The 17,376-nt window shown below is 44.4% G+C and overlaps 1 protein-coding gene across 2 annotated transcripts in view; it reads left to right on the top strand.

Moving 5' to 3' along the window:
* Positions 1 to 17,376, top strand: part of LOC147894296 (binding protein) — a 254,131-nt gene that overhangs the window by 162,276 nt on the left and 74,479 nt on the right. For both annotated transcript variants that reach the window (XM_087384649.1, XM_087384650.1), the window contains exons 21-23: positions 8,673 to 9,096; positions 9,277 to 9,619; positions 9,786 to 9,974. In XM_087384649.1, the coding sequence (XP_087240775.1) occupies positions 8,673 to 9,096; positions 9,277 to 9,619; positions 9,786 to 9,974 (956 nt within the window). The remainder of the gene's footprint in view (positions 1 to 8,672; positions 9,097 to 9,276; positions 9,620 to 9,785; positions 9,975 to 17,376) is intronic.

A 17,376-nucleotide genomic window follows, 5' to 3' on the forward strand; every position in this document is an offset into this window, starting at 1 on the left:
ATCACTGATGTTCCTGGTCCACAGGCTTTCTTTGAGGGACATGACACGGACACAGCTTTCTTTGTTCGACGACATCTTGTGGAGTCATGCTCCCTCCGGGATGTTTTGCTTACTCCATTCAGAGGTCCCCACGCTTCTGTAGACACATCTTGGGAGATTCAGGCTAGTATCACAGCATGGCATATTTGGAGAGCCAAATGTACAGAGGCTTTGGAGGACTCCCACGTTCACCCTTCTCAGACTATGGCCAGTATTTGGCAAGATACTATACACACTTTGATGGCCATTTGGGCGAACATATAGGGAACCTCCAGGACTGCTAGTGCTAGGAGGGTTGCTTTTCTCAGAGTTTGGAAGGATTGTCCTTTCTCATCTGACTCTCCTTCAGGGATTAGGTGGCATTTTGAACCACCACCTGGGATTTTTGTTTGCTCATTCTGAGCTGTTTTTTCTCATGCTTGACATGATACTCCCGCACTTGAGCTTGCTCTGCGGTTTTTATTCATACTTAATGAAGTACTTTTCTTGAAAAAAAAAAAAGCCGCTCCGTACTCAGCTTCACAGCTAGAAGTAGCAACTGTACTGTGCTTCTTGCTAAACCAAGAAACACATGAAGTACCAAGCATAAAACAGTTGCCACTATGTGACGCTCGAGTGTCAGAACAACCAGCCCAATCACTATCAGTGGATCCATGCATGACAAGTGAAGTATCAGCCCCATAAAGAAGGCCTAAATGCTGAGTGCCTTCAAGATATCTGAAAACACGCTTCACGGCATGCCAATGGTGCATACATGGGCTGTGCATATATCTGCTCAACTGTGAGACAGCATATTGTAGATCAAGTCTCGTATGGCATAGGTAAATCAAACAAACAACTGCCTACTGATAGAGAGTGACATCACATGTACCGTTGCCATCCTCAGAAGAGACGTGAAAACCAGTCTCTAATGGTATGGATACTGGCTTTTAATCCTCAAACTGAAAACGCTGCAAAAGTTGTCCAATGTACTTGGATTGTGACATCAAAATGCCCCCCTCACTGCAAGCAAATTGAATGCCCAGATAGTAGTACAGAAGACTAAGATCAGACATAGCAAATGTCTGTTGCAAATCAATTTTAAAATCTGCAATTTGCTGAGCATGTGTCCTAGTTACAAGCATGTCATCCACATAAAGGACTAAAATCAGCAAATCTGTCCAACGCTTGCAGATGTAACGGGTGGCCTCTGTAGGGCTGTTCTGAAAGCCAAGTGTGGGCCAATGAGAATGAATTCTCGAATAGCAAGCCCGAGGTGCCTTTTTCAAGCGGCATACCTTGATTTCAGAACCATCAACCGCAAAGCCAGGAGGTTGGGAAACATAAACCTCTTCCTGCAAATGCCCATGAAGGAAAGCTGTCTTAATATCAAGCTGATGTATCTGCCAATGAAAGTGGGCAAGTGGGCAGCAAAGGCAATAACAATGCGAATGGTAGTGATCCTGGAAGTGGGCTCCTCAAAGTCAATGCTATGTTGTTGAGCATAGCCTTTAGCAACAAGACGGGCTTTGTAACGGTCCACTGAACCATCAGCTTTCCGTTTGATCTTGTAAACCCACTGAGTTCCAATGTCATTCTTGCCATGGGGCAATTCACACAACTCCCAAGCATCATTCTGATGGATAGAATCCAATTCAACTTGCATGGCCTTCATCCAACAATCATTTTGAAAGGCATCTTGATGACATAAGGGCTCTTCATTGCATACGGTAGCAACCAAAGCATAAGCAACAAAACTAGCATGCTCTTTCCGGACAGTTGCTCTCGTACGGGCTAGCAGAGGAGTTTCTTGTTTGTTGTCTTTTAATGTGTCAAGGAGCTCTTGAATTTCTGCTCTTTCCTGGTCAAGAACCCTGTGCAAATGATCGTGATCAATGATAGGCATATCAGGCTGAATTTCTGCATGCACATGTGGCTGCAAATGACCAACAGATGGACGAGGTACAACCTCAGATGGAACATCATCCCGAGCATCGGATGGAAACAAAGGCATCAAACTGTCAAATATGTCTAATTCATCAACAACGGGCTGTTTTTGACAGTCCAACAAAGGCATAGTGGAAGATTCATCAAACACAACATCCCGATTGACAAAACACTTGCCCGTGCAGGGCTGATATAGCTTATAGTCCCTGCTCTCTGAACTATACCCAAGAAAAATGCATTTAACAGCTTTATCATCCAACTTAGTGCATCGCTGTGAAGGCACATGAGCATAAGCGAAGCATCCAAAAGTCCTCATATGGGAAATGCAAGGGTTACGACCTGTCCAAGCCTCATAAGGTGTTTTAGTTTGCAATGCCTTTGTAGGACATCTATTCAAGATGTAGTTTGCACACATGACTGCATCCAACCACAACTTATTAGACAAATGTTTTCCTTTCAACATGCATTTGGCCATTTCCATCACTGATCTATTCTTCCGCTCAGCCATGGGATTCTGTTCAGGAGTATAAGGCACTGGGCATTGATGATTGATGCCATGGGAAGCCAAAAAAACAGCAAACTCCTTCGACATATATTCACCCCCCTTGTCTGTATTATGTGAGCAATGTGCAGCCCACTTTCATTGTGAGCCAAGGTAATAAAGTGCTTCAAGCATGAAGAAACATGAGATTTGGATTTCAATGCGAAAATCCAAGTGTACCTGGTGAAATCATTAATAAAAGTAACAAAATAGTAGAATCCCCCAAGAGCTGCAACTCTCATGGGTCCACAAACATCACTATGAACCAGATAAAGCTTGCGTGAAGCACCAACTCTCCCCTCCTTGGGAAACGTAGCACGGTGCATCTTACCAAGTAAGCATGGTTCACAAACATGTTTGGTAGGCATATGCATTCTGGGAAGATCCACAACCATATCTTCCTTATATAATTTCACCAGGGCTCCAAAATTTAGGTGTCCAAACCTCTCATGCCACAAATGAGTATCTGCCATGGTAGAATCAATAGCAAAGGCATGTGCATCGGGAAGTGCATTATCATCATCTGAACATCTGTCATAACCATCAAGTCTGTAAAGACCACTAGACAATGTGTTAGTGAAAACCAGGGTAAATGCATGTGTAACATCATACACTGCACACCTCACACCATCAAAAATAACCTAAAAGCCACATGTAGCAATGGCGGAGATAGAAATGAGGTTCTTACGAATGCTTGGAACATAAAGCACATGCTCTAGAGTGACAATACCAACTTGCCCAGTACCTTTCGTGGTATATGATGCATTATTGGCACATGTGACACTACCCCCTTTAGATGTAAGCTCCAATGAGCTGAATAACTTCCTGCAGGAAGTGATGTGCTTGCTAGCACCACTATCAAAGAACTAGGCACCATGAACATATGAACCTACCATACAAGCATCATGAACATCACGGTTATACTGACATGTAACCAAGAAAGCCCAATGGTGGTCTTGTGTGAAATTAGCGGACTCATGTCGATCTTATGCACTAGAAGAACCAGATACTGCAAGACGAGACTCTTTCTTTTTCTTTTCAGATGCTATGCGGTTCCTGCATTCAGAAATATCATGCCCAGGCTTCCTGCAATAATTACATCTCTTCTTCTGTCTATGAGGGATAATAACCGTTCCACTAAAAGAGCAATCAAGGCATGTGCTTTGACATCACGACCATCCCACCGAATTTGCTCCTGTGTAGGAGGCAAAGCACCTGCAGCAGGAGGTGCAGGTGTCCTAGGAGTAGCATTAGAACCATCACCTTAAGACCCATCACCTGAAGAAGCAGAGGCTGTAGGTGTAGCACCAGAAGTCACATTGCGTGTAGGCCTGGCCTCTGAACCTAAAACAATAGGCCATAGATTCTTGGCAACCAAAACATGTCCCATCATGTATGACCACATGGGGTAATTGGTGCCATCAAGCTTGTCATCGGCCCCAATCAGCCCAAACAAATCATCTTTGCCACCAGACATGGTGCTGAAATACATGGCAAATGCACCAACTGGCAAAGCAAATGAGAGAAAGGCAACCTCTCAGAATCAAGTGCCAAAAATCTGCCCAAGCTTCAAAGCTTATGCTTGCAAAAGACTCTGCTGTCCCAAGGTGTACCTGTTGCGATAAAAATCCCCAAAGGCAACACGCAAGGCAACACGAGGCCTTTCCAAAATGCAAATGAAGCAGAAATTGGAAAAAGCCAATGCAACAACGGCTTACCCAATGATGTTCAGCAGTGACAGGCTCTGAAAGCAAGCAAAAGAGGGCTGGAAATGAGAATTATAGCAAAAGAAGTGCTTGCACGAGGAGGAGAGCACGTAGAAATGGAGAGAAGGAGATCCAATGGAGGGGAACTCGCAGCCGGAGGCAAAGGGATGCCAAACGAGGAGGGAAGGGCTCAAAGAGAAGTCTCCGGATCAATTCAGCACGCTCCAAATGGCTGCAAACGCCGGCACACAGATCGAGGCAGCTCCAAAATGCTGGCACGCAGCTCGAGGCAGCTCCAAAATGCTGAGAAAGCTTCGATCTAGATGGCACGCATCTCGAGGCAGCTCCGTACAGCAAGAAACAGCACCAAAATGCAGGCAAGAACTTCGAGGCTGGTCAAAACAGTCTTTCGGTGCATTAAATGCAGGCGCAGCAGGTGCCTACAGTCATTAATGGGCTGTACGGATTCCGTACTGCATTAAATGCCTGTTTGCAGGTCCGTACAGAGTCGAGAACCCTGCCAGCAGCTCCGTACTGCAATGTACACAGTCCGACAGAAGTACGGCTCACAGGTGTGGAGCCGCCCTACAATAAATGCACTGTACGGAACATAAATAGGCTGGAACAGCCTGGAATGAGGCGGCTGCAGCAGAAAAACGCGTCAAAATGCTCCAAAATAGGTGTTCCTTTGCAGTGGCACTCCGAAATGCAATCTTTCCGTGACAGAAATGCTTGGAGAGGCCACAAATGCTCACGGGTGAGTAGAAAACCAGCAAGCCAGCAAGAAACAGGCTGCCAAATAGCTCCCAATGACTCCAGAAGGGCTCTGGGTGGCTGGAAATGGCTAGAGGGTGGATCCCTGACCTGCTCTGATACTACTGTTGGGTCTTGGAAGCAATGGAAGCTCAAAAATTGAAGCACAAAGGAGAAAAACGAGGCAAAACTGAAGTGTGGAGGCTCAAGGGAGAGCCAACATAACAAAACCTAGGGCTAATTGCCCTAAATGGACTAAGTGTCGTAATTGACCTAGATGGTACATAAACTAACTGTACTAATATTCCTGACTGACTATAACTAGGCCTACAAGGCTGATACCAAGGTATGAGTGTTATCTATGGATAGCCCATGAGATAGCCTACAGTTATTATGCCTTAGACAAAAGATAATTCATCAGTGCCATGATGGCCCATATGCAGAACAGTTAGGTGTCTAGAGACATTGAACTTTTAAAACGTTACTCCTTTTGGCTAAAGATGGAAATTATTTTCATGAATATGCAATGTTTCTCGTATCAAGTGAGTAACGTAGAACCACCGGAAGCCACCTTGCCTTTTACAACCATTGGAAATACCATTTATTAGAGAGTATTTCCAAGGATCTATTATTGATCTGCCATTGACGTGGGACCGATGGTTTACTGTGGCTCATCTGTGCATCTAGTAAAACCTGTAGCCTTTCTATTTGAGACCCGTCAGCGTCTAATAAGTGTGAGCCCTAAAAGGGACTACCATACATACCAGGTGGACAAACAACAGAACCGAAGAGAAGAGACTTGGTCTTGGTATCTTGGATGTGTGACTGGAAACATTGTTGCTCAAGTCTGGGAAGTACGACATACCCTCTGCTAAATCTAGCTTGCATAGCTGGTCTCATCCTATCAAACCTAAGAAGATTCGTGCTTGACCCCACTCATACTGATGATCTCCTCTGTACCACCATCTGAACTTTGCTTGATACCCACACATATGGTGTCATGACTACCCATATATTGTCTTGATTGTATTGCAAGGCGTGTCGACATCTAAAAGGGGAACCAATGGCACTATGTCGAAAGCCTTGATGTGGTCTAGAGTCACATGATCAGCTCGAAAGCTTGCTCATCTAGTGGCTTTGAATCTCTCACACTCTGCAAGCTAGCTAACCTAATTGTCAACCACCGAAGCATAAACCTTGAACATGACATGCCCAACCATATAATCGTGTAGGTTTTCTAGGATCAAAGGATTCCTTGCCTTGTGAATCGGGATGATGTTCATGTGTGACAACAGGGGAAAAATGCTTCGTTACATAGCTTTACCAAGATCAGGGCTGAGGTACGTAATCCCCATGCAATGTGTGTAATCCATAGTCCCTCATGGTCTTTGGCTGGTGACTAGGGTAGAAGCTTTTAGTGTGGACATGGAAGCCCTATGGATGTGCAGGGCAATCTCTATGTAGTATGGCTCGTTGGGCAACTGAATTGGTGGGGGTAAGAGTGAACATGGAAGATCATTTGAACATGGCAGCCCATGATCCACACTTATATGAGAGCCACGGCATGCACTAGCTAAGGTTATCGCATCTCCACGAAAGAAGATAAGATTCATCATCGCATGGAGGAGAACATGTGATTAACCATTGTGGTATGGAGTGTCAAAAAAAGTATACATATATAGTCAATCCCAAAGGGGATAGACGGTGACAAATATGTGAATGGTCACTGCAGTGCGGAGGGTGCCAAATGACTATAAACATGGTGTGGAAGGCCTAGCAAGAGGACTCACACATATATCAATAATATGTGCATTGTGCACACAAATAATAAAGGAAAGTTACATGAAAGCGAACCAGTTTGTCACAGTCCATGTATATGTTGATATTAATTGCAGCACTTGCTTAATATCAATTCTAATGACATGATACCAGCATCATCTGTATGGAAAAAATCTATCATGTGTACACTTTGCTACAATATCTGCACACCCCTGCCTTTCATTTCAAGGACACAATTTGGTTTTCATTTTGCTGAAGTGACTTGCAGTCTCTGCACTTCAAAGTAGGGGATTAATATTAGGAAAGTCGGTTTCCATTGCAGCAGCTTGGACACCAGGACTGCATCTTTACACCTTCATTGAGATCCCATTTTTATATGAAAATATTGGAAGAGTTGAAACCAGAGGGATTTAGGGTTCGAAATTACTTCTTTTGAAAAGTTAAGTTGATAGTCAGGAATGCTAATTCATCATTGTAATGGAAGCCTTGAACGTGTTTTTAATAAATATTTAGACTCTTTTTCTGTGCTTTTACAGTTCTTGTGGATGTAAGGAAGCACCTGGAAAATGATTGTTTTACTAGTTTTGCTACTACAAAGTTCTGAATATAAGATCTCCTCTGTTTTATACCTTGTGCATTTGCAGCAATGCCCTGATGGCTTTCCAGCTGTACTATGGAGTCAACTCAAGAAAGTTTCATATGTGTGTGGATTACCTATACAGCTACTCGGTTAATGGGATATTTTTGACATGTGGTTACTTTTCTAGTTTACTTTCTCCTATTCTGTTTTCTTATAATCATCTGCTTGGTGCCCATGCTGCTGTTCTAATTGCCTCTGCTGTATGCCATTGGCTGACACATGTGGAATATGGGCCGCATGGACAGTTTGTAGAATATTGTTTGCCATTCTTCTTCTGGTTCCAGCTTTGACTGCTGGCTATGACAAAGTGGTTTTTTTGCAAGTAATGCTCAAGTTTCAGCTATTTCAGTTGCCTCTCTGGTGTTTAAACCACTCTGTTTTGCTTGGGCAATGATATAGTTGATGCCATTGCAATAGCTTTCTGTTTGCATTTTAGTGGAATGATTCGTATATGTGGCTTGCTAGACAGGCTAGTAGCCTTTTCTACTTTGTGCACTCTGCACACACCAATTCTTTTGATGGCATGTTGCGCATTTCTGCCTGTTCTCTCTGCTGTGGTTTACTCTTGCGTTGTCATTTGTAAAAATTGGCTGCTTTCCTCACATCATTTATTGATTGTGCATCTTCAATTCTTTTGCAGTCTGCACATGCTTTGGGCTGTCCTTCCGCTTAGACTCTTGCTCTTCTGTCCGTTGTTGTTGCTTGCTCCCCTTGCCATGTTTGTGTCTTCCATTTTTTGTGTGCGCTATGCTGCTGTATTGCTTTTTTGCAGTTGCTTTTATCTTTACTTCATGCGTGCGTGGCTCTATGGGCTTTTGGCTGCATCTCTTGTGTAACGATGGTCTTGCATGCTGATCTTCCTCTTTTACTTTTATACTTTGATCTCCCCAGTCCTGTAAGACTACTTGTCAGTCCTGAAACACAGGAGTAACCACATATTGAACAACTGAAAATGGTTGAAATTCATTTGGAGTTGAATAGTCTAACAACATTGCGAGAAGAGCTCAAATAAAGATTGGGTTAATCACATTCATTTGTGTTGATGGAAGGAGAATAAAATTGTTTTACCCTAATACGAACACCTTGTAACATATGTAGGGTTCGGAGGCTTCATTTGGGAATTTACTCGCATACATGGTTGCACATTGTACACAAACTTTGGCCTAGCAATAGATCTTTTTGCATTGAAAATGGTTTTTTCTTTACTCGTTGTTATACACAGTATTATGGCTTGATCTTTCAGGCATCTCCTTTATGAGTGATTAAGCAGCTCTATGTTCCTGTGTAGGCAAGCTCTGGACGTGCTTTATTCGATGTTTCTTCATATTCGGAGAGTGCAGTGGAGAAAGTGGTTCATGAGGCAACAATAATGGCAGGGACCCAGCTTTGTTATCGGTGTGTGGTGAAAGATATAATTGATTGTGTAGGTGGAGTTGGGGTTTTCTTCCCTTTGTTAACACAACTTGACCAGCCTCAATCAGCAATGGATTCTGTGATGGAAAGGGAACCATTAAATATCTATGTTGCTGCAGAAGTGATTGAGCTAATCACATCAGTCTTGGATAATAGTTCTGCCCATCAGCAATATATGCATGAAAACAAGGGGATAACAATCATTGGATTTTTATTGCAATCGGTTTCACCTCAACATCTCACTGCTGAAGTTGTTTCTGCACTGGTGCATTTGTTATCAGTGATTACTAAAACCAGTGGTATGTTGTTTGAGGTCTCTGTGTATGATTGCCTTTTATGCCTTACAACAATTGTGATTAAGAGATCCAAGTGGGCTTGAAAATTGTACCCAGAGATCGTTGACAAATGGAATATTTAATTTCAAAGTGTTTACCTCATTAGGCTACATTTATGATACTTAAATTTTCAACCCTGACCAGGTACTCATTTTTCAAAGCAGCTGATAGAAGAAGCACTTCTGAGTGTTTTTATGAACTTTAACATATGGATTTATACCCCTTATGCTGTTCAACGTGAGCTTCTCATGGTACTTCTGAACTATTGTGAGAGTGAGGCTGCCTTGGTCCGCAATTTTATAAGCCTACCAAGAATCTTGGATGTTGTTCAGCAGTTTTACTGGGATAAGCCAAAAAACCGTAAGGTGATTGGCACAAAAAGGATCTTACATCCTGTCTCAAAAGAGGTCATTGGGGAAAGGCCAGGGCGAGAGGAAATGGGAAAGTTGAGGATTTTACTGCTGAGTCTGAATGAGGTAGTTCTAAGGTAAACCATTTGTTGTTTTCTGAGCATTAAGGCAACACTAATACTTAGGATCTTCAGGGAAGATATAACTAAGTTCAGACTTTGGAATATTTAATCTCAACTGTCTTTTTCATGTTTTGGTCAAGAAGATAAGGATGAATTACACATTTGAAGATGAAATGTGCAGGGATTCCATTTCTATCTGTGATGTGAAAGCTGTTCTTGCATTTATGGAAAAAAGTGAGGATGCTGTCGGCTTGGAGGATGTTTTACATACACTACTTGGTCTCTTGGCCCGAAAATCTTTCTGTACTGGTTTCATAGAGCATATTCAGATGCTTGGTGGTTGCGAGCTTTTTTTGAATCTTCTCAAAAGGTACCAATTATTGGTTATCTGCGCCTGGAGCTGGCTGTGAGGGGTGCTCTCGTGGATTTTTCTTTGGGGTTTTACCTTGTTTGTTTGTTTTCCTTATTTTGGTCAAGGTCTTGCTTTTTTAATTGTTGGACATGAAGAGGTTCCTCCACTGTGTGTGCTGAAGCTATGTAAGATTGAAGTCTTGAATTCCTAACGTTAAAGGAGTCTTGTGAGCTTGTTGTGGGGTGTAAGGTCACCTCAAAGGTGGGTCAGAGATGTCAATATGCTGAGAATTATTATATGCTCAATGACGACTCTTCTAAACTTCTAGGGTAACCAAACAGTGGAGTGCCTGCAGGGATGTTTAGAACGAAGTTGTAGGCCCCTGTAAGTTTGACCACAGTAGGTTTATGGCGCTAATGTTGAGTCCTTATGCCTGAGCTCTCATATGGTTCATGTTTTCGAAGAGGAAATTAAAGTTCCAAGGCGACAGTGCATACCTGCAGCTACCTTTAAACTCTCTTACAATATTGAAAACCATATGGAATTTCGACTGTTGGACACAACAAAACTCCTTACATAAGAACTCGTAAAAGACAGGAAAGAAAGTGTGGAGGAAAGATGCGATATAACGTAGTTAGAAAAGCTAACGGCACTATATGTTCCAAAAGAATGTGTCATTCTTTGCAAGTAGTTGAGAGGCTGTTACTGTAAGTAAATGGGTCAGGATCGTTGAGATGGCTGAGTCGTCTTTTGCTTATGCATACTGCAGCCTGATCTTCGTGCATGTAGGCCAGGAAGGATTATTAATTAAGCTATCCAAGTTGCTCAAGAATCCAATAAACAAGTCCAAGTAGTGCAAGGAAAGGTGGGGGGTGGTACTGTCATTTCAAGGAAAAGGATCCTCTTGTTAGTACATAGTGAATCATGGTTGGGGCCTAGATACCACTAATACAGCACAGGTGATCCCTCACCTGGAAGTACAAGTTTCCAGCAGATGAAATGGCCGAAATCCAACATCCCAATCGTAAGATTTAACAAATTACAATAAATGTGGGAAACAAAGTAAAGCCAACTTATGACCTGCAGTGTTTAAAAGACATTGCAAGCTACTAGGGGGGGCGCTCCTCGTCACACTACTTCTTGCCACACACTAGCCTGTTCGAGCTGGGACGGTGCTGAGCTTCTTGCTCAACAGCACAACCCTTATCTCACTCACTCCCCCTCCGCCCCCTTTTCCTCCTCTTCCCCTATCTCTCCTCGTCATTGGTGACTTGCTCAACGCATGGGTTGCTTTATGTGTGGTTATATGTGGGCATTTATGCATTGAATGCCTTGTATAAAGTTTGTAGGAAGAGGTGGTGCCTAAGATCTAGAATTTGGAGATTTAAGTTTTGTGAAGAGGTGGAAGAGTGGTGAAAAATAAGGTGATGACATGGCTATAATAAAAAAAGGCATGCATGAATTGTGGCTACGTGAGGATGAAGGGAGGAGCTTCTGAATAGAAGGTGGTGGCTGGAAGCTCCTAGACGGTGGAGGCGTCACTACTACACAAGGTGGAGGACCTTGGAAGAGGCGGGAGCTTGGTGAGCTCTGAGAACAAGGGAGATCGGCTGTGCTGGTGGAAGCTTCAGAATTCGATTGCGGGAGCTAGACGGGAGAATTGCTTGGAGGTTCCAAAGGCTTGGGAGCGACAGGGAGCTCTGGGATTTGGCTGGTGTGGCTACTGTGCAGCTGTGACAAACGGGGAGTTTAGATCCTGCTGGAAGGCCAAGGGATGCTTGTGAGAGAGCTGATCGACCTGACTGTGGTCGCGATGATGCGAGCTCAGAGGGAGCGGTGGGGGTCGTTTGTTCTGCAAGCTGGGGGTCGCTAAGAGAGGGGAGAGGAGAGCCTTGGGAGAAGGCGTGTGCTCCATGAGGAGAAGGGAAGCTGTGATGCTATGATCACTGTGTGAAGGAGAAGGAGATCGTGGGCTGGAGTGCAGGGAGAACGTGAGCTTGTGGTGGAAGGATGGCCAGTGATGGAGAGCTGAGTTGGCAGGGGATCGATGAGAGCTCGGTTGGAAGATGATGCAAAGAGAAAGCGTGTGAGCTTCTCGTAAAGGAGGCTGGTAACTATGACGATGTGTAAGCTTTGTGAGCTACAGAGAGGCACGCTGTGCTGTCGTTTTTTATTTACCCAAAGGCTCCTAGATGGTAGAGACATTGATACTGTGCAGGCTGAAAGGTTTTGGAAGGAGATACGTGAGCTTTGTGCGCTCTGTGGGAGGAGGAAACTGCAGTGCTCTAATCCCTTGAAGGTGACGTGCAACGGGAGTCCTGCTCAAAGGTTCAGTGATTGTAGTTGCAAGGAGTTTGGGCTAGGCGTGTCTATTGAGCGGCTGGAGGTCCTTCAGAGGAGGAAGTACGTGAGCTTTGCATGGAGGCATCGACTACTACTGTCGATGGGAGCTTTGGGTCTTAACTGTGGTATCTTTAATGGCTGCGGGTCTCTACTATGCAGGTCCAAAGTTCCTGAGACGAAGGAAATGTGTGCTCCGTGAGCATGGGAGTAGCCACTACGCTATGACCAGCATGTGAAGAATAGATAGGTTCCATCAATCCAAGTGAGTCGTGAAATCCGATGCGCTTGAGAACCCATGCACTACTACAAGGAGTACCTTTTGTAGAAGATCTCCATGGGTCGAGATTATCAAAGGGCCAAAGCATTCTCAAAAGGCCACGAAATGCACGTAGGAGAAGAATATTACTTATTGACATGCTGATGAATGGGGCTAGCAAATCAGAGGTGATCATGATGTTGGTTTTCTTGGCCTGACACAAAGGGAGATTGAGGTTGCTTGTTTGCTGAGCTGCAATGTGAATTGCATGGAGTTGACGGGGTTATCTCTCTGTGAATATGCAATTATCAAGATAATGTTTTGTTGCTGATTTAGTGCTGGAACTGATTTGCTGATTTGAATTCTACATGGATGGAGATGTCTTGTCTTGAGCAGCATGTTTCCTGAAGAGAAGACAGTTCTGAGGCTGCTGTGACTGACTGTTCTGAGCAGGCACATTATGAAGCTATCACTGTGGGTTGTATGTTTTGTGACAATACATGGTTGTCTGGATGATTGCTGGTCAGTGAATAGGGGACTTCAAATGCTAGTTGAACAGATCGGAAAATCATCAATTTTCTGTGCATCCTAAATTGTGGGTCTTCTATGTATTTTCTGAGCTTGATCTCAGTCAGTAGGAGAGCTTGTGTTGAGCTGTGTAATCCACTGGGTTTTTTTTGGGGTTGTTTGGCTCGGGAGGAAAGGTGGCCAATGTATGAATTGAGTGTAAAGGGGTATAGAGACAAGGATGTTAAATGAATGCCTTTTACCTTCTGATAGTGCTATTCAGTTGTTTTAAATGTGGATGAGGGTGGCTGTGAAGCCGGATTAGGCTCTATTGCTTTTGTCCATCCAACGGCACATGTGGATTCGAGTTCAGCTACCCGATGCACGACCGATCTTCAGTGCGGTGTGCTGCTTTTCCCGACACATCATCCTATGCACGGGAGGTCACTACAGAGGGGAACAACCCAAGACCATACACGATGACATCACAGAGCTCTCCCGGCAGGTGATACTCTCCTCTTTGGTGACTTCAATGGATGCACAGGGGACAGCCAAGTGGGACTATTTGAGTTTGCATCCGCTTCCCTCATAGTGCCGGAGCTAGATGCGACTGAGCTTGGGATAGTGAGACACTCAGCAGATGCACCACTGTGATTGGATACGGGCGACACCTACTTGAGCTGGGGGCAATTTATGATCTGATCATATACAATAGTCATCAGAGATGGCCATTATCCAGCGGCCTCACCTGTTTCTCACATGGCGGAGGGACCAGCACAGTAGATTACTTGATGGGTCCCCTAACCTTGGCATCCCAGATCCATAATTTCATTGTACCCCATCTCCCACTCGGGGCTGATCACTCATACTTGACATTCTGTATCTCCATCATGATGCCAGTCATGGAGAGAGTTCCCTCTACACCCACCCAGGTCCATGTTCACTTTGACCGTACCCTTGATCCGGTTTATGTACCCACCTAGCCCAAGAGCTCCCAACCCTATATGGAGCTGATGTAGACCTTGCTTAGGACTCCGCCACCCTCGCTCCAGTGGTCCATGAGGCTGCCATTACATCATTCCCCACGGATCGACCCACACATGTCCCAGTTGGGAAGATGCCTCAAAACCCATGGTACGATGATGAATGCAAGGAGACGAGAGCCCACCTCACTCGTGAGTGGGCCATGGGACACTTGACTTCATCTGAGGCACAATGGATCTCACGCCGGGTGCTACGGCATAAGAAGCGGACTTTCCTCATCCGTAGGATGGCGTATCCTTTCGGGGGGGGGGGGGGGGACTATCGGCTAGGGGCTCCTATCAGAGGGGAAATAGTCCATCCCCATCACAGATCCAGAGGTTTGGCACATATATGCATGCTCCCTATATGATGTCCCAAGTCAGAGGTCACTAGATATGACATCTTTGCCTAGGCCCACTACTTGTCACTTGTTCACTACACAGAATGTGAGGGATGGTCTCTTTCGAATGCACAACCGGAGATCACCAGACCATGAGGGATTACGTACTGAGCACTCTGCACATGGGTAGGAGGTCTTGACTCTGATTCTAGCACAGCTATTTAACCATCCAGTATGCCATGATTTCCCTCCTATTTGGAGCACTACCACTATCGTACCGATACATTAGGCAGGGGACCCCATGAATACTAAGAACTACCGCACCGTTATGATTGGCCATACTTTGGCTAAGATTTATGGATCGGTATTGGAGAGGGCGATCAGTGGCCACACAGAGGGTCATGGATAGCGCGCCCTCGGGCAGGTAGGTTTCCAGAGACAACATTCTACCATTGACCACATTTTTCCTTGAGGGCTATCATTGAGGAGGGGAAGTCGAGACGTCAGAAGGTCTACACTTGCTTTGTAGACTTTCGGAAAGCTTTTGACACTATCCCACGTTCTTGCTTGATAAGACGACTACAAGAGCTGCATCTGCTAGAGGTCATGGTTTGGGGAGTGATGAGTCTGTATGAGTTCATCAGAGGTAGAGTTCGTGCTCCTGAAGGCCTATCAGAGTGGGTTGAGAAACAAAAAAAAGAAAGATATATTAACGTCCGCTAGAGGCCTCGCGGGCCTATGGGACAGAGTACAGAATCAAATAACTCATACAGACCACCGTGAGCTAGGGCAAAGGGCTTGCTAAGGCCCTTGCTGAGTACAAAATTGCTATACTAGTACAAAATAGCAAAAAAGTAGCAAAATAGCATGAGGGTGGCATGAAAATATCAAGTGCTCAGAGCTAGAGTCCCAAGTGCATGAACCGACTCCATGTATCCAGGCTCCATGTTGGCTCTTTGATGAGATGCAAAGAGCTCACGTATCTGCATCTGTCGGCCTGTCTGCAGTGGTGGGGGAGGGCGTGGTCTCATCGATCTTTGGATCCGATGGGCTATGTCAAGAGTACCATTGGCACAAAGCAAGGTTGCCCCCTTTCACCGGCTCTCTTCGGGCTCTACATTGATGAGATCATAGTTTTTTCCATACGTTACCATACACATACGTCATACGAGTACGGAAGTATGATTGGAGTATGGTTCAGCCCTTGGGGCTGAAACATACGTGACCCTAGTTTTACCCAAAAAATTTCAGAAAAATATAGATTGATCATTGATCATTGTACACATTAAATTGACATAGAGGTATTAAACTGAAACTTGAAACTTGTATTAATTTTAAAGTCATCACTCATGAGTCATGAGTCTTGAATCGTGATTCATCATTCATGAAAGACTCCAGCCTCCAGTCTCCAGAGACCGTAGTCATCTGGATTCTAGATTTTGATACATCATGATTCATACATGATACATAGTGTCCACTGTCAAATGATGGAATCATAGATCATAGATCAATAATCAATACTACACCAAAAGGTCCAAAACATCATGATCAAACTTCAAAGGAAGTAGGTACTAGTAACTACACCAAAACATGAAAGGCAAAACATCATAAAGAAAAGGCTGCCAGTGTGCCACAGCCCGGAAATAAAGCATGCGTGACAATTCACAACCAATGAGGCTCAAGCCTCAAGATGCATCTTCATTCTCATCCTCTTGCTCATCCTCATCCTCATCATGATCTGCATCAATGACTGCACCCTCCTCATCCTCCTCCTCCTCCTCATCACTATCATCCTCATCTGCCTTGCCATGGAACTCCAAAAGACTAGAGCTGCTTGAAGCTGCAGCAACATCCATCGTTCCTGTAAGTGTAACAATAGGGGCTGCAATGTCTTCTCCCTCTATATCTGCTTGCCTCGCTAGCAGCCTATCATCATCCTTCTCCTTGTTGATCATTTCTAGGGTCACTTCTATCTTCTCAAATCCCCTTTCCTTGATTTTGGAAATGAGACGCAAATTAGTATGGATGTATACTAATTTCTCGGTATTCTTTGGAAGCAGCCTATTCCTTCTTTTAGTATGGATAAGAGAGAATGTGCTCCAATTCCTCTCACAAGAGAAGCACATGTGCCTTGCGAGAGCACTCGAAGAGCTAACTGCTGTAAATTTGGTGTGTGAGCCCCAAATGTCTCCCACCATTTCACCCCTTGGTGCATTCTCTTTTCATCCTTTGCAATCGCACAAGCAAACGTGCTTGACATGGATTTGTAAATATCCAACTCATCACATAAGGTGCCTTGGCTGTCAACATCATACTTGGTGTACCGCTCTATGGCATCCATCCACCCATCGTGCACCTCCTTGTCACTATCTGGATTTTTCTCTCTCCAAATAGGATGGAGAACAAACGTTGCCGCATGCAATGGAGAATGCATCATATTCCACTGTCAACACGTAAGGCTCTAACATCAGCCAGCTTTGAGAATTCAATCCCATCAATAGTTGCCATCTTCTCGACCATCCGATCAGTGAGTTCATATACAAGTCCCATGGTAGCCCCTTCCCTATCAGCCAGGCGACGGATCTTCAAAATAGGTGCACAAAGCTTCACAATGAGTCTTGCATCTTGCCAAAATGAAGCACCCAATATAATAGAAGACACCTGTTGTGCTTTCACAGTGCGTGACACCTTCTTCTTGCAATACTCATCACTGACAACCATGCGACGCAATCCATTGTATACCCTCTCATCCAACAAGTTTGCTAACATGATAAACATGTAAGCAAACCGTGTTTGTGCTGGCTTCACCAATTCCTTCTTGCTGAATTTTCTATACATTGCTAACACTGTGTGTTTCCGGGTAACAAATGTCACAATCATGTTAGCATGTACCAACACTGGCTTCAGCCATTAAAGCTTTCCAATGTCCTGAAACAAGAGGTCAAGGCAAT

Source organism: Dipteris shenzhenensis, chromosome 14, assembly GCF_047967505.1.
Source record: "Dipteris shenzhenensis isolate YYH24624 ecotype China chromosome 14, Dip_SZ_1.0, whole genome shotgun sequence".
Classification (NCBI taxonomy): domain Eukaryota; kingdom Viridiplantae; phylum Streptophyta; class Polypodiopsida; order Gleicheniales; family Dipteridaceae; genus Dipteris; species Dipteris shenzhenensis.